The 14,866-nt window shown below is 36.9% G+C and overlaps 1 protein-coding gene across 1 annotated transcript; it reads right to left on the bottom strand.

Moving 5' to 3' along the window:
* Positions 1 to 889: 889 nt before the first annotated feature.
* On the bottom strand, positions 890 to 11,922 carry LOC102970894 (alcohol dehydrogenase 1-like). Its single transcript, XM_007080972.2, has 9 exons — positions 11,887 to 11,922; positions 9,206 to 9,307; positions 6,692 to 6,830; positions 5,165 to 5,252; positions 4,803 to 5,022; positions 4,365 to 4,625; positions 3,126 to 3,261; positions 2,185 to 2,321; positions 890 to 916 (listed from the first exon to the last, which is right to left on the bottom strand). Exons 1-9 carry the CDS (start codon positions 11,920 to 11,922, stop codon positions 890 to 892), a joined length of 1,146 nt encoding a protein of 381 aa, XP_007081034.2.
* Between the last annotated feature and the right edge of the window lie 2,944 nt (positions 11,923 to 14,866).

Raw genomic sequence — 14,866 nt, 5'->3', positions numbered from 1 at the left:
TCCTCATTATGTCAACTGGATATTCTGGGCTCAGATATCAGGAAGGGATATTGAATTAAAGCAATTGTAAGAGGAATTTTCCTGTCAGCTTTTGTGTTTCAAAAGCTGAAAGATTAAGGAGAATAGAAATGACTCATGGACAGATGAAAAATATAAGAAAAAAAGCAGGATAAGAGGAGCTTGAGTTTTTCTTTCTGCTCCTAATCTCTCAACCTCAATGAAGAAATGATTATACTGGCTCAAAGACTTGAAGAGGGAGTTTGGAGCTTGTAGATATGGAAGAATTCTTCTGAGAGGGTCCTATACCTACTACCTAAGGGTGGAATTGGCAAGATTTCCCAAATGCATTTTTGTGTTTGAAAGCAGTGAACCGTGGCTCAACATTTCATAGGTAGAGGGATAGAATGGTCTAAAGACCTTAGCATAGAAAATGGCTTACTGTGTCCTGAGAAAGCCTTCCAAAGATTTATGATACCCCAGCATGTTGAGGAAGAAGCAAAATCATGCAAACCCTGGTGTGGCATGAAAGATACAGAGAAATCTGTGTATTATGGAGGTACTCTGAGAATGGCAACAAGGGATAAGTCAGTGACACCTTTCATGGACTGGTGACAGAGATCAATTGGGTTGATGGACATATCAACAATGTCATCACTAAATCCCATCATTTCTCTTTTTAAAGTCACAGAACGAATTATGTAATATCTGTTCTCTGAGCAGTTATTTTATTACAGCTACGTTCAAGATGCACATATTTCATTTTTCACAATTACACTGCATTTCCATCTCTGGTATGCCTCTTTCCACTGTACTGGAATGATCAGAGAGGTGATACAGGAAAAGAATGATATCCCCAAGGATGCCCTTTCACCTTTTATCATCTGGGATCTCAGAACAGCAGAATACAGCGGATGGTGAAACATAAAAGTGTAATAGTAAAGTGATTGAATTGCTTAAGAAACAGTGATTTCAGCAAAGCAATTATGCACTGTATTATGTGACGTTGCATTGCCTACCTTTTCCTTCGTACCCCCTCCCAATTCCACCTTCATCCTAGTTCACCTATATGAAATATCACTTGATCATCTGATTGGGATCATTGTTAATATCACCACTTGGATATGGTGAAAGCAGGATCAACATCAGTATCCAACATCAGAAAGGAAGGCCTCAGCTTTGAGGACTGTTTCTCAGGCTGTGTGATCACAAAGACATCCAAACCCTCTGCTATGGCTTCTGATCAGCTTTTGTCAGCCCCGGAATCTAGCACTGTGTCTTCTTAGGAAAAAATAATAATTTTTTGGGGGGGTGTTCCTTTTACAGCATGTATACTGTCTGCTAGATCCCCTCTCTGCATTCTCCATAATCTGTTCATATAATTTCAGATGAGGTTTCTTGATTCTTTATTTCTGATTCAGATTGGCTGACATGCTAGGTCAAAACCAAGAAGGTGGTAAAGCAGGATAAAACTTAAAGACCTAGATTAAAAAAAATTTTTTTAAATCACTTACCAATCAGAGAATGTAGGTAGAATTGGGGGAGAGAATTTGAAAGGGAGATGTGCTTAGAATCAGAATGAGAATATCAAAGCATTCATCACAGGAGTAATTCCTCATTTACTTATTGTTGCTTATTCTCTACTGGTGTCTCTAGCACTTAGGACAGTCCTGGCAAACACTGCACCATCACAAAATAAACATTGAATGAATAAATGAACACACTGAGTGAACACTCCATCCCCGAAGGTTTGCTAGCTGAAACAGAGTGACCATTTGTCAGAAATGGTGCAGAAGGATTTGTGCCCTAGGTGGAATCTAAACCTCTGCCTCTAAGATTCCTTGCAAAATTGTATGACTTCAGTAATGTCAACTCATTCATTCTAGATCATTTCTCTAACCAGAAAAGTAATACATAATTGGCCAATGTAGTGTCAAGTGCTTCTTAGTATTATATGGAATCCTTGAACATTTTTAAAAAATAAGCTGATGTGGAACTTTCCCAAAGAGGGGCTTATAGGTAAAACTTTTTCTAATCCTGGTAATAGTAGGAAATAAGGTAGAGAGTGCGAAAGATATTGAAGATCCAAGTGGCCATCTCTTTCTCACAAAACCACTTGGAAATGTTTGAAGAGTCATTTGTCTGTGAATTCAGGGTAGTGGAGATCATCAAATAAAGCACTCACGTTTTTCCAGCATGGTACAACTCGAAAGCTTTGTGGAGTTGGTCAAAAGGCAACTGATGGGTTATTAAGGGATCTATATTAATTTTATTTTGCAGGTAATCAGTCACTAGTTGGGGAATACAGTCTCTGGTTTTATAATCTGCAAAACAAAAAAAAAAAAAGGCTATTGTGATAAGATTTGAGAAATGCCAAACCAACCAAAAGGAAACAAGTGTAAACTTGTGATGGAGATTTTCTTCTGAAAATCTGACATTGAACATGAAAGATAAATCATTTATACATCAGGAGCTATTGACTGCTGTTACTAAGTGTGGCTGCTACAGACAGTTCTGTTACCTAGAATTCCTTTAGAGAAAAATTGGGTCAGTATTCACATGTTACTGGGTTGAAAAATGGTCTTTTTAAACTAGCAGTTTATAGCCCACCTCCTGGGCTTACCTTTACCCAAAATTTCCTCTTTTGTGTATTCATACACACATAGAGATGGCATTGGGAACTACGTGCAGATGGGAATGTTAATTGACTGAAGCTGTTGGTCAATAATGCTCAGAAATAAGGGCTCCTCTGGGAGGATAAAAGCTGGTACCAAAACTCCAGGTTGGTGCATATAATTATCCAAAAGATTTGCTGCTAAAGTAGCAGAATAAACTTTGAACTCACCAGCATTTGGAACTGAAGTTGACTGAATTGTTTGAAACACTGGCAAAACCCAAAAACTATTTTGTAGGAGATAAAATTTGTATTTGAACTTAAAAAAACCTATTTAATTAAATTAACTGAAGTTTATTTGCAAAGCTCTCCGACTTATTGGAGAAGTCTTTGAAGACCTCTATCATTATAGCTCTGTTTCCCCAAGAGGAGGAATTTTGAATTGTATGTTTCTACAAAGTCAAAAGGGATTTCATGAGAGCAACCAACTAGTCCCTTCTGTTTGTTGACCTACCTCCTAAACACACACCCTTCAGTGTCCGTCCAGAGATAATATCTGGTGCGTTCAGGGAAAGCTGTGAATTTGATGAAGCCACCCCAACCATCAGACAGACACCATAGCTCCGGTGGCAGGAATCCCAAGCAGCAATCTGATAACAACAATAATGACCGTAAGTGCCTTCCCACACAAGTAACAACTACCACCAGAGGTTGAGGGATTGTGTTCCTAGATCTCGAACCTCTTCCTGGCCAGATGCTATCTCAACCTCACCTTCAACACTGCTAGTGATGGGATTTCTTTACAGAACCAGTAGAGTTTAGTGGGAAAGACTGTGCTAGCTGTGTGACCTTAGGTAAGTTACTTAACTTCCATATGCCTCAGTTTCTTCATTTGTAAAAGGAAGACTAATACTGCTTACTTCATAGAATTGTTATGAAGATTAAATAATTTACCATTCTTAAGACATTTAGAACACTATCTGATATATAGTGAGGACCATATATTTATTAAATAAAATTACTCACTGCCTTTGCCAGAACTTCTCACTTGCCATGGTTCTCTAACTCATTTCTATTAAAATAAAACATATACATATATGGGTGTGTGAAGCTTTATTTATTTATTTTTAATTCAGTTTTGCAGGGATGTACAGTGTACTTTTTCATATCTTATATATTTGTTTTACTTCCTTTTCTGGCTCATTGTCCTATTGTCTTCCTCCTTTTCTCCATTTTGCCTTATTTTCTCTTTTACCTATGTTACTACCTTTACTTCCTTTATTTGTCTATCAAGTATGTTAGGTACACGATAAAACATATTAAATGTCTATATAGTCTCTCTTCTGAACTGTAAGATCCAAGAGTGTAGTGCCTATTTTGTCCACCCTTATATCCCTAGGACTTCTGATACAGGACCCATAATTATCTTGTGAGTTAAATAATGTTTATACTTAAATATAAGAGTATATCTGAAGACCTAGGAATAAAGAAAAGGGAATACTGGTATTATGGCCTTTTGAATGTTTAAATTTTGTGTATTATAATGACATATCTTTAAGTATATATTACTTTTATTTTTAAAATAGATATTTTAGAGTGAATTTATTTTCCATTTTTACATTTGGGGTCCACAGGTCCAAAATGTATGTTCGGGAGAGTTTATACCCATCTATGTGAGGATATTTAGCATGTATTTCTCACTCCCGCCCCACCCTCTTTAAGCATCTATGCACTGTGCCCTAAGCCCACCTACCATCGTATCACTGAGTCCAATGGCTTCAAAGGCAAAGTCAACACCAACTCTTGTCATTTCCATGACCACCTGCTGGACAGGTTTCTTGAGGTTTCGAGGGTTGAGACAATCCGTGACCCCTAATGCTCTTGCCCGGGGAAACTTCTCCTCATTGATGTCAACCCCAATGATCCTAGAAGCACCAGATGCTTTACAGCCCATGACAATGGCTGAACCAACTCCACCAAGTCCAAAGACCACGCACGTGGAACCGCGAGTGACCTACAAATTCACAAAGCATGTTTGTATTAGAAATCAACCCTGGACACATAGGTAATTAGAAAAGCAAACAAACAAAAACAACCATTGGAACCTTTGGAACTGTATACAACTATTGAACATTTTGATGTTTTCCAGGCAAATCACTATGACACTCATTAACACGGGTAACTTCCTCACCTTGGCCGAATTTACAGCAGCTCCATAACCTGTAGACACCTCGCAGCTTATGATACTAACTTTATCCATAGGAGCAGCAGCATCAATTTTTGCCACTGCAATCTCAGGTACAACCGTATATTCAGTGAATGTGCTTGCACGGAAAGAGTGATAAATCTTTTTTCCTTTGCAGGTAAATCTGCTGGTCTTGTCCAGCATTAATCCAGAAGAAGGTAGAACACTGTTCCGCGGTGACAGACACAGTTACAGGTGGCGGCACCGACACGTGGAATTATAAAGACAGAAGAGAGCACATTTAGATATAGGTCAGTGCTTATACAATATCAGCAATTTAATAATAGAGTAAGGGGTAAATTACTAACTCTTGCTTCTCACAGAAGTTTCCCTTGGGATGCAAACAGGAACTGCATTCTCTACACTGTGGTATAGCGAGTGTGAGGACTTTATCTCCTATATATAGAGAAATAATAATATGAGTATTAGTTTAAAATATTACTGGGTCAAAAATACAATAGTATGTTTATAAAAATTTCATTGGATGGCTTGAAAACTTGCTGTGGGCAGATTATGGTAGCCAGCATAACATTGCCCATTGCTGTTTTATTTTTAAGTTTTCATTTAAATTCCAGTTAGTTAACATGTGGTGTAACATTAGTTTCTCTTGTAAGTTTAGATAAGGCACATCTTAACTTCACTGGCCTTTAAAAATTCCAAAGGTAGTGGATCTCAAATTCAGGAGAACTTTTGCTCTCTTGTCCTTTCTCCTCCAACTCTTTCTCCTCCAACCCCTCATTGTTTTACACAAAACTTTCACTGGATTTTTTTTTTTTTTAAGCTAAAGAGGAGTTAGAGCATATATCTCTTCTGTTTGCATTATGTTCTTGGAGATAGACCGTGCCTTTTTACTTTTGTCGCCTTTCTGTGCCTAGTGTCAGATTCAATGTAGGTATCTCATAATTGTTTGCCAAATGAATTCCCTGGTAAGAGCTTCACAAATATCCTGACCATGCCCTTTATTAAGTCTCTTTGTGTGCCTGGTTCCAAGTTGTGAGGTTCTATAGTATCTTAATCTGTGTGATTGCTCTTCTTCACTCTAATCATTTCAGACAGGCTAAGAATAGCTATGTCCAGATCTTTTTTGGTAGTCTGGGGAAGAACATATACTTGCTTTCTTTGATTCTTTGAAATATCATCATCATCCTGTCAATGAAAATTCAAGTTTGATATTCCAGTTGATTAGAACATTCATCTGTCAAACATTCTAATGCATTCTAACCATGGGACAGGCACTGTGGTAAACATGTGGGGGATACAGTATGGAAGGAGCAGTCTCAATAGTTTTCAGTCTATTTAGAAGTACACCTATCTCAACTCTCATTTAGTTATGGATATATTCTTGGCTCAGCTACTGCCCCTCTGAATTGCTAGAGAAAACAGCAGAGAAACCATGTGACTCTTGGAATGACTGAATACATTTAATATAATGATATGTGATTAGTTAGAAGAGTCTAGAGGTAAACCAGTTTTTTTTCTTCTGTAAGTGTGTGAATGCATTTTATTTGTTTGTTTATTTATTAAAAAAATTTCTTTTAATGTTTTTTATTTATTTTTGAAGGAGAGACAGACAGAGCATGAGCGGGGGAGGAACAGAGAGAGGGAGACATAGAATTTGAGACAATCAGTGACCCCTAACGCTCTGAGCTGTCAGCACAGAGCCCGATGCGGGGCTTGAACTCACGAACTGTGAGATCATGATCTGAGCTGAAGTCGGACGTTTAACCGACTGAGCCACCCAGGCACCCCAGTGAATGCATTTTAAGTTCCTTCTCTGTGCAGGGGAGCTCTTTGGGAGGCTGTTTGTGGGAAGGTTTCATTACCCCACTTCCTACCTGGTTTCACTGAGCTCACTCCTTTGCCAATACTCTCTACAATCCCAGCTCCTTCATGGCCTGGGATGAAAGGAAAGTTTACGGAGAGTAATCCTTTTACTGCATGATCATCAGTACCACAGATCCCTGTAGATATCATCTGCATAAGAATTAAATAGCCTAGAATCAGTTGGTTTGGAATTTTCCTTTATCTTTTTCTTTTAATCTGAGACTGATTATTAAAAAAATTTCTTTACTTGAACTGTGTCATTTGATCCCTATTACAATGCTCAGAGGAATACAGGGTGGATTGTATCATTCCCAATTTAGAGGTGAGGAAAGGGAGATTCAGAGACTTAGAATGACTTGTCCAAAGTTACGTGGCACATGTTAAGACCTGGAAATAAACTTAGATTTTTTTGAAATCTACTTTGTACATTTATGTCATCAAATAGTTTTGAAATATGATGGACAATCACATACAATGAAGGACTTTTTGCCACATTATCAATAACACCATGTTTGAGAAACAAAGAATTTTAGGCCCATACCGTTGAATGTTTTTCCAATGCTCTAGGAAAATCTGTTTTTAACATTTCAAATTTATACATTGAGAGCATTCTTTAAATTAATAATGTAACAATGAATTTAAGTTAAAATTAACCATTGCAAAATTTAGTTGACGTTGTGAAGTTTTAAAACTTTCTTAGTTAATGGCCTGAGTTTTCTTATCTGTCAATAGACCTGACCCAATGACATTGGTCATAAAAATGAAACATTTCATGTACCGTAGCCCCTAAGTTACTGCTGTGCCTGGGTTGCAGCCAGAAAAGCCTATGCCTGAGCATATTGACTAGTTCTCCAGTGTGTGTAGTGAGAGTGGCAGCATTTATAGCTGGAACACTGGGAACAACTGTGGTATATGATCCTGGCAAATGAAGGATCCTGGTGAAGAGAAAGTGCTCATGAGAAATATGCTGTGGTTTTGGTTCCCACAGTGCTAAAATGGCTTCAAGATGCTGTCAAAGGCTAGAAGTGTTGTTTTAGGTATGCAGCAGCCTGGAATCTCCTTATTACTTTGGTTCTACATATCAAATAAGAGTATGCAGTTATTTTGGGGAAGTTTCCCATGGCATAAACTGGAGGTGGAATTGACTGTTCTTATGAACAGACCCAGTCCTTAACCTTGATTTGTTCAGGGTTCAGTGTGATGTTGCTGAGTTTCTTGCTATGCAACTTCTACCTTGGTAGCCTATTGTGGATTTATTATTTAGGGGGTAGCCTTTGTAGTTAAGGAGCCTATCAATGTAAGAACAGAGAATATTGACTAATTAACTAGTAAACATTTCAGCAGATGGTGACCCAGTACACAATAAGGACTAATTAAATGCTGTTTGGATGGATGATAAATAGAAAAATACAGCTTCTGAACAGCAGTCAGTTACCAAACTTCTTTCTTTGTGTACATTCTTATCAATTATCATTTTGTTCTTTACCATGTCTCATTGGTGAAATAAAATCTTGAGTGTAACACTAGACATGGACTTGATAATTTATTCAGTGTTCCCAAATTCTCCTGTTTTGTCTTTCACTGCCTGTCTGTCTTTTTATACTTCCCTCCATCACCTTTTCCTTTTGGCATCTTTCCAATTCCCTTCATTCCTTGTCTCTGTTACTCCTGTAGCCATCCTCCTACACCTTTGGCTTTGATTAGATATAGTATGACTAGATGCATATGGCATCCAGTATTTGTCTTATTTATTAAGTCAAGTGTTCAATTTCCTGATCTCAAATTAGAAGATAGGTGGATATTAATGTTTAATTAGGAGTAATAATACTCCTAATCTTGGGTATTTAATGGTTTTATAAAATTTGGGATGTATTAATCAAAAGTTTGATTTGAGAGTGGCAAGAAGCCGTTGACAGGTCATTGTTTTCCCATCCCTGGTCCAAGCTCTGTTCAATAATTGTTAACTCTTCCAAGTCACTTTGAAGACTATCATGGAGTCCTAGCTGCTCATTCCTAGAAATTGAAATTTACCACACAGTGAACTTTTTCAGACATTTTCTGAGGTTATCATGTGTGAGCTCCAAACAATAGAGATGGAACATTAGTCTGTTAGTCATTGCATATTCATTTGTTGATATCAATTTTGCATCATTGAAGTAGGGGGAAATGCAGTTCTTGTCGCCTTTCCCTCAATGAAAAGAAGTTAGTACTTAAAACACCTTCTAGGTCACATTGTGAAGTATATAGACCTATGATGTTATATAATTTAAGTAAAAATTTCAATACTTAAAAAGTAATTATGGTAGATGAGTAAATTACCAGTATTTTACAAATATTAAGAATATATTAAACATTCATTACCTCTATTCATTTATCTTAGTTTAAAAAATTCATTTTACTAACAGAAGTGGACAGACCCCAAATGCAAATGTTATATGTATTACATATAAAATATGTTTCATTTCATGAAACAGGATTTCCTTACATTTACTTACAAAGGTAAAAGTTAAAAGACTTAAATTTACCTTAATACGAACTTCCCGAGCCTTTGGTGGATCGACTTGTACTTCCTCAATTGCAAGAGTAGAACCTGTTTTCCACGCAATGGCTGCCCGGCATGTGATTGTCTGTTGACACCAGGACAACAAAATTTTTGTGAAAAAAATTAATTTTTATTCTGATCATACAAACGACACTTATTTGTTATAATTAGTAAAGTACAAAAATCATAAATAAAAGATCACTGCAATTTTAGATGCAACCTACTGAAATTTTAGCATATTTCCTTCTAGTCTCTTAAAACAATTTTGATACAGTAGAGATCATGTCTACAGTTTTGTATTCTGCTTTTTTGCTAGTGACAGCCACCATGTAATGACCATTTGTCATTTACTTGTAAGTAGGCATTTTCTCATCACTTCAAATGCTTTGTAATCAGAATTTTAACTATTTTTTTTAGTAATCACTACACCCAGCGTGAGACTGAAACCCATGACCCCAAGATCAAAAGTCATGTGCTTTTCTGACTGAGCCATCCAGGCACCCCTGTAATCAGAATTTTAAATGGCTACTTTTGGGGCACCCGGGTGGCTCAGTTGGTTAAGTGTCTGACTCTTGATTTCAGGTCAGGTCTTGATCTCACAGTTCATGGGTTTGAGCCCCACGTGGGGCTCTGGGCTGACAGGGCAGAGCCTGCTTGGGATTCTCTCTCTCTCCCTCTCTCTACACCTCCCCTGCTCGTTTGTTCTCTCTCTCAAAATAAAGAAATAAACATTAAAAATAAATAAATAAATGGCTACTTTGTATTTCATCATTTGAATGTGCCAGTTTGCTTAGTAACCACTTACAAATGTAATCATTTCCATTGTTTTGACTGTTCCAAAGTCTAATGTGATAAACAGCTTTGTTCATAATTTTGACTTGCCTGGTTTCCTTAAGTAACAATTATTTTGGAAAAGATAGAGACATTGCTAAGGCTGAATTGATTTCCAAATCTCTTAGTAGAAATGTTTAATAATTTGGCACAATTCCTAGAAGTAAAAGAATATCTATATCATCATTTATCCCACCCTCATTAGCACTGACCATAGTCATTGAAACCAAAATATCTAATAGACACAAAAAATCAATCTCTTTTACTAGTATTTTTTGAATGCTAATAATATTGAATATTTTCCATGTTTATATTAGTCATATATACTTTCCTCTTTCGTGGAGTATTTGGTCATAGAGTTAATGTATGTATCTACTCGCATCTTGGTGTTTTTCTCATTAATCATTTGACCTCTTTACACATTAAAGGAATAAGTTATTGTCTGTCAGCTTGCTGTACGTGATTTTCCCTGATTGATATTTGAACCTTAATTTTTGTGCATTTACGTGCGTGTGTGCGCACATACACACATTTAAAAATTTTGGTTAGAAGCTTCTTTTCCTTTGTTATTTATCCCATTTTTATGCTTTGGAAATTCTCTCTGTATAGAGACCAAATAAATATTTCTTCTCTTTCTAGATGTTTATAGTTTGACTTCTAAGTGTTTAATTCTTAAATCCAACTTAAAATCATTTTTTTGTGCGATGTGCAGTTATAGAATCTAAATGAATTGTCCTAACATGAACTCTTGATTATTTCTTTCATTTATGCTTAATTAGCCCCTTTACTATATACGTAGAAGTTCTCACATTTACAGGTTTCTCTCTGGAAGCCGTTTCTCTTGTTCCATATATCATCCTGACAGTTCTTGCAGCAGTACCGCAATGATCAAATACTTTACTTTTGATAGAGCTTAATATCTGGTGGCCTTAGTACGCTTTATGATTTTATGTATGTTCCATTTGCAATTTTTTTGTGCTAGTAATTGTAAGATATACTGAACTGACTGACTCTGTTATGTCTCCAAGAAATTTAGATAGAGGAGATAATATATGTATTGTATTACAAAGAAAAGGGACAAATGCCACAAGAGAAGTTCAAATAAAATTATATAGAAAAACACTACTTCTTTCTCAAGATGAAATAATTCTGCTTTCACCTACCAAACTCCAGTAAAAGTGTATACTTTATGAAAAACACTTTCCTAATTTCAAAATGGTACACACTCAAGGCAAAAAACTTGGAAAGCTCAGACATGTAAAGGGGGGCGGAAAATGGCAAACCTGGCACTCAGCTATTACTGTTTGTAACATATGTTAAGTCTTTCCAATTGATATGCTATGTGTGTTTGTGTAATCATACTAAGAAAACTATTTTACAGTCCGTTCTTGCACTTTGCTTTATAAGTATTTTCCAGGTAATTTAAAATAATCACTTAGGACTTTATTGACTAATATATCAGAATTTATTTAATCAGTTTCCTAGTGTTTGACATATCTTGTTTCCAGTGTTGTCCTCTTAAAAACAATGCCATGATTAACCTATTTATAAAAACAACATAATTATTTCCTTGGAATAAATTTCCGGGTCAAATGATAGACACATTTTTAAGCATTTGATACAATATTGTCAAACTATCACCCAGGAGGTTCCTAAAAAGTTAGTCTCCCATCAGTGATGCTTGAGTTTCCACAAGTGGGAAAACATTAGGTATTGTGGTTAAAAATCCTTGCTAATCTGATTGGAGGAAATGGTTTCTTAACTTGGTTTCAGTGTATACTTTTTAGATAACTAATGGAAATGATATAAATGTATTTTAAAGGTAGCACTTACTTTGCCCGAAGTGTCCATGATGAATTTTCTTTCCATGGCACCCTACAGGTCTACCCAAGAGAACTGCACTTCTTCGACTCTGCTCCTGGGCAAACTAGACAGAGTAGTTATAGTGTTTGCACACCGGAAGTTATTAAACATAATTACATAATCACACATCAGCGAAGGGAAAACCAGACAAGCAAAGTGGTTGGCAAATATGGGAAGGTGAAAGACAGAACGGAGTGTGGAAGAATGATTAGGGAGGAAGGAGGTCGAAAACAAGAATGCTGAATGAGGAGAGCTTGAAGGGTAGGGATGCATCTGAAGACAGTGTAGGGATTATTTAAAAAAGTGAATCAAGTGAAAGAAACTAAGAGAAAGATCAACTACTAATTAGTTAACAATAAGAATTTCTGGAGTTTCAATTACATGAAAGGTACTGCCAGATCCAGACAATGAGAGTATAACACGGGTCTCGGGGAGTCAAAAAAGATGGAAGAGCACAAATAATGATCCAAACTGCTTTAAAAAGGCTGAGAAAAAGTGACAAAGATGGTAAGTGCCCAAGGCAATATGAGGTCATTGTGAATGATTAGAGAGCTTTATTTAGGTGAGACTTAGCTGCATCTGGACGAATTTATATAACAAAATAATTTATATAAAATAATTTATATAATATATAAATATATAAAATAATTTATAAAATAATGGGTAGCATATTCAAAATGGGGGTTTAAGCTTCATCAAGGTATTCATCACGTTTACATTTTAATATTTTTTTACCGCAGTGTTTCTTCACATCAGGATGCATAAGAATCAATCCTCTGTGGGAGGTTGTTAAAATTTGTAGTTCTGGGCCCTGCCCTCAATATTCTGGCTTCTGCCAGATGAGGATACCAAGGCAAATATTAGACCAGAAAACACCAAGGCCCCATTTATTAATTTGCAGAGTAAGAGCGTGAGTTCTTTGGTTGGCTGCTTAGGCTCCCTTGACTCACATCTCTTAGACATTATTTGTCGAGAGCTTCCTCAGAGGAGGCCAATGAAGCAGTTTCTTTGCTGAGAACATATTACTGTCATAGTTCATGGCTACTGTAAGGTGAGAGTAATTTGGGACGGGATGGATGTGGGGAAAAATTTGGGACAAGCTTCAATAATTACTAGGTCTCTAGGTTTGGAGTTTTTCTTGCAACAGAACTGTCTTAACCCCCTAATTAGTTAGTTATAAGTTTCATTTGAAGGGTTTTGTATCTGCTAATGATTCAGAAATCCTCAGGGTCCTGGCTATAGAAGCACTGCTTCTATCTTATCATACAGTCTAGGGACTTGCCATTCCCCCCAAGGATATTTTGAAGCTCTTCCTATAAGACTTGGACCTTATCTGAGCTAGAGTGAAGAGACCTGGTTTCTTTGCTCTAAAACCTGGCCAGGAGAATGCTCTTGGGAGGCATTCCAGCTGACTATGATTTATATAGTCAGGCAAGATGATACAAGAATGGAGGTGCTTGGATGGGGTTGAAGGGACTTAGGTTTGTTCGTTCTTCTCTCTCCTTAAATGACCTTGGTCTACAATACCTTAGTTACCAAGCTTTTTGCAACCATGCATTAATCTTGGAACCTACACATTTTTCCTGTTCAGCAATGCTTGGATCATGTGATGCTCAATATTGTTTGAGAAGATTGACTGGAAGGAATGATCTGATGTGAATGATCTTGTTCAGAAGGGCTAGTTTGGGCTTGTCTCTGCCATAGCATCTTGCTAAAGGCTAAAACATTAGAATTTTTTTCTTCCAAATTGCCTGCATTTATAGTTTTAGTGGGCATGTGATCTGAATCCTGAGATGGCAGGTGATAATTGACCATTTAATTGCTTTACTACAAAAATCTATCTTCAAATCAAGGATGGTGGAATTTTTATTGCTTCTCAGTCCCCTCTACTCAGTGAGTCCCACAGTTCAGGGATATTAATGAACCATTTTCCTTCTGGGACCCAATTTTTGTGTTAGGGCTCTTTTCTTTCCAAGTTACTGAAACCCAACATGAACAAGCTTAAGGAAAAGGGAGGAAATGTTGACTTAACAGAAATCATGAAAGGAATGAATAACCAAACAAGGTCAAGGGCAGGAAAGTAGCTGGGAGCAGGAACTCTGAATCAATTCAACTGCAGTAGGATTTTCCCTCTCTCTTATGTGAGGCAATGCAGCAAAGTGGTTAAAAGCATGGATACCAGCACTAATAGACCTGCATTCAGTCTTAGTTCCATCCCGTACATATTGTGACATAAGAAAAGAAATCCAACCTCTTTGTATTTTAGTTTCCCCATTAATAAGGTGAGGGTGATTATACTAGTTCCTACCTCATAGGTTTGTTAATAAGCATTAAGATAGTTAACAAATGACAAATGGTTAGAACCATGCCAAGCACATAGCATGGCCTATATATATTATGTATTTATTACTATTATTAATTATTACCATTATATATCACACATTGTTTGCCTTTTCTTACCACTGTCTTGCTTTTGCTCTATGGTGGGAAATATAGCCACAAAAAATCCACCTAATTCTTAAATCTAACAACTGCAATAAGAGAGTTCAGATCTGTCTGTGATCTTAAGTCCAAAAATGTAAGGAGGTCTCTCCATGCTCAGTTTGGGTCAAGCGTTCACTCCTGGACCAATGAAACTACCCAAGTTGTGGGAATGTAGAAGAATTTGGCAGCTATTATCACAGCCATGTTGATGCCCCTGAGCAGCTAAAGGTGGCTGGGGAAAATCACAGGGCAGACTGGCTCCATTGTAAATTCTGGATCATCAAGATGAAATGAAGTCTCAGTAGTGCTTGGCAGTACTTCATTTTCCTAGCTAACTTGCTGTCCAATTTCTTGAAATAAATGTCAGTTTTTCAACACTTGTGTCAAATATGTGACCATCTTCCCTCTGTATCTACCTCCACCCCCCTTTCCCTCAGGAGATGAGTTTACAGTACACTGAAAATTC

The sequence above is a fragment of the Panthera tigris genome, chromosome B1 (genome assembly GCF_018350195.1).
Source record: "Panthera tigris isolate Pti1 chromosome B1, P.tigris_Pti1_mat1.1, whole genome shotgun sequence".
NCBI lineage: Eukaryota > Metazoa > Chordata > Mammalia > Carnivora > Felidae > Panthera > Panthera tigris.
This window is presented reverse-complemented; position numbering and strand designations above follow the sequence as displayed.

What these genes read in the sequence shown, in the direction of transcription:
- LOC102970894 (XM_007080972.2), bottom strand. Translation starts at nt 11,922, where the DNA reads ATGGAAAGAAAATTCATCATGGACACTTCGGGCAAA. An exon ending in CTCGGGAAGTTCGTATTAAG is followed by an intron (nt 6,831 to 9,205) that starts GTAAATTTAAGT and finishes ATTCTTATGCAG; the next exon opens with ATGATATCTACAGGGATCTG. An exon ending in AGTTGTACCATGCTGGAAAA is followed by an intron (nt 917 to 2,184) that starts ACGTGAGTGCTT and finishes CTTTTATGTTTC; the next exon opens with ACCATCCGCTGTATTCTGCT.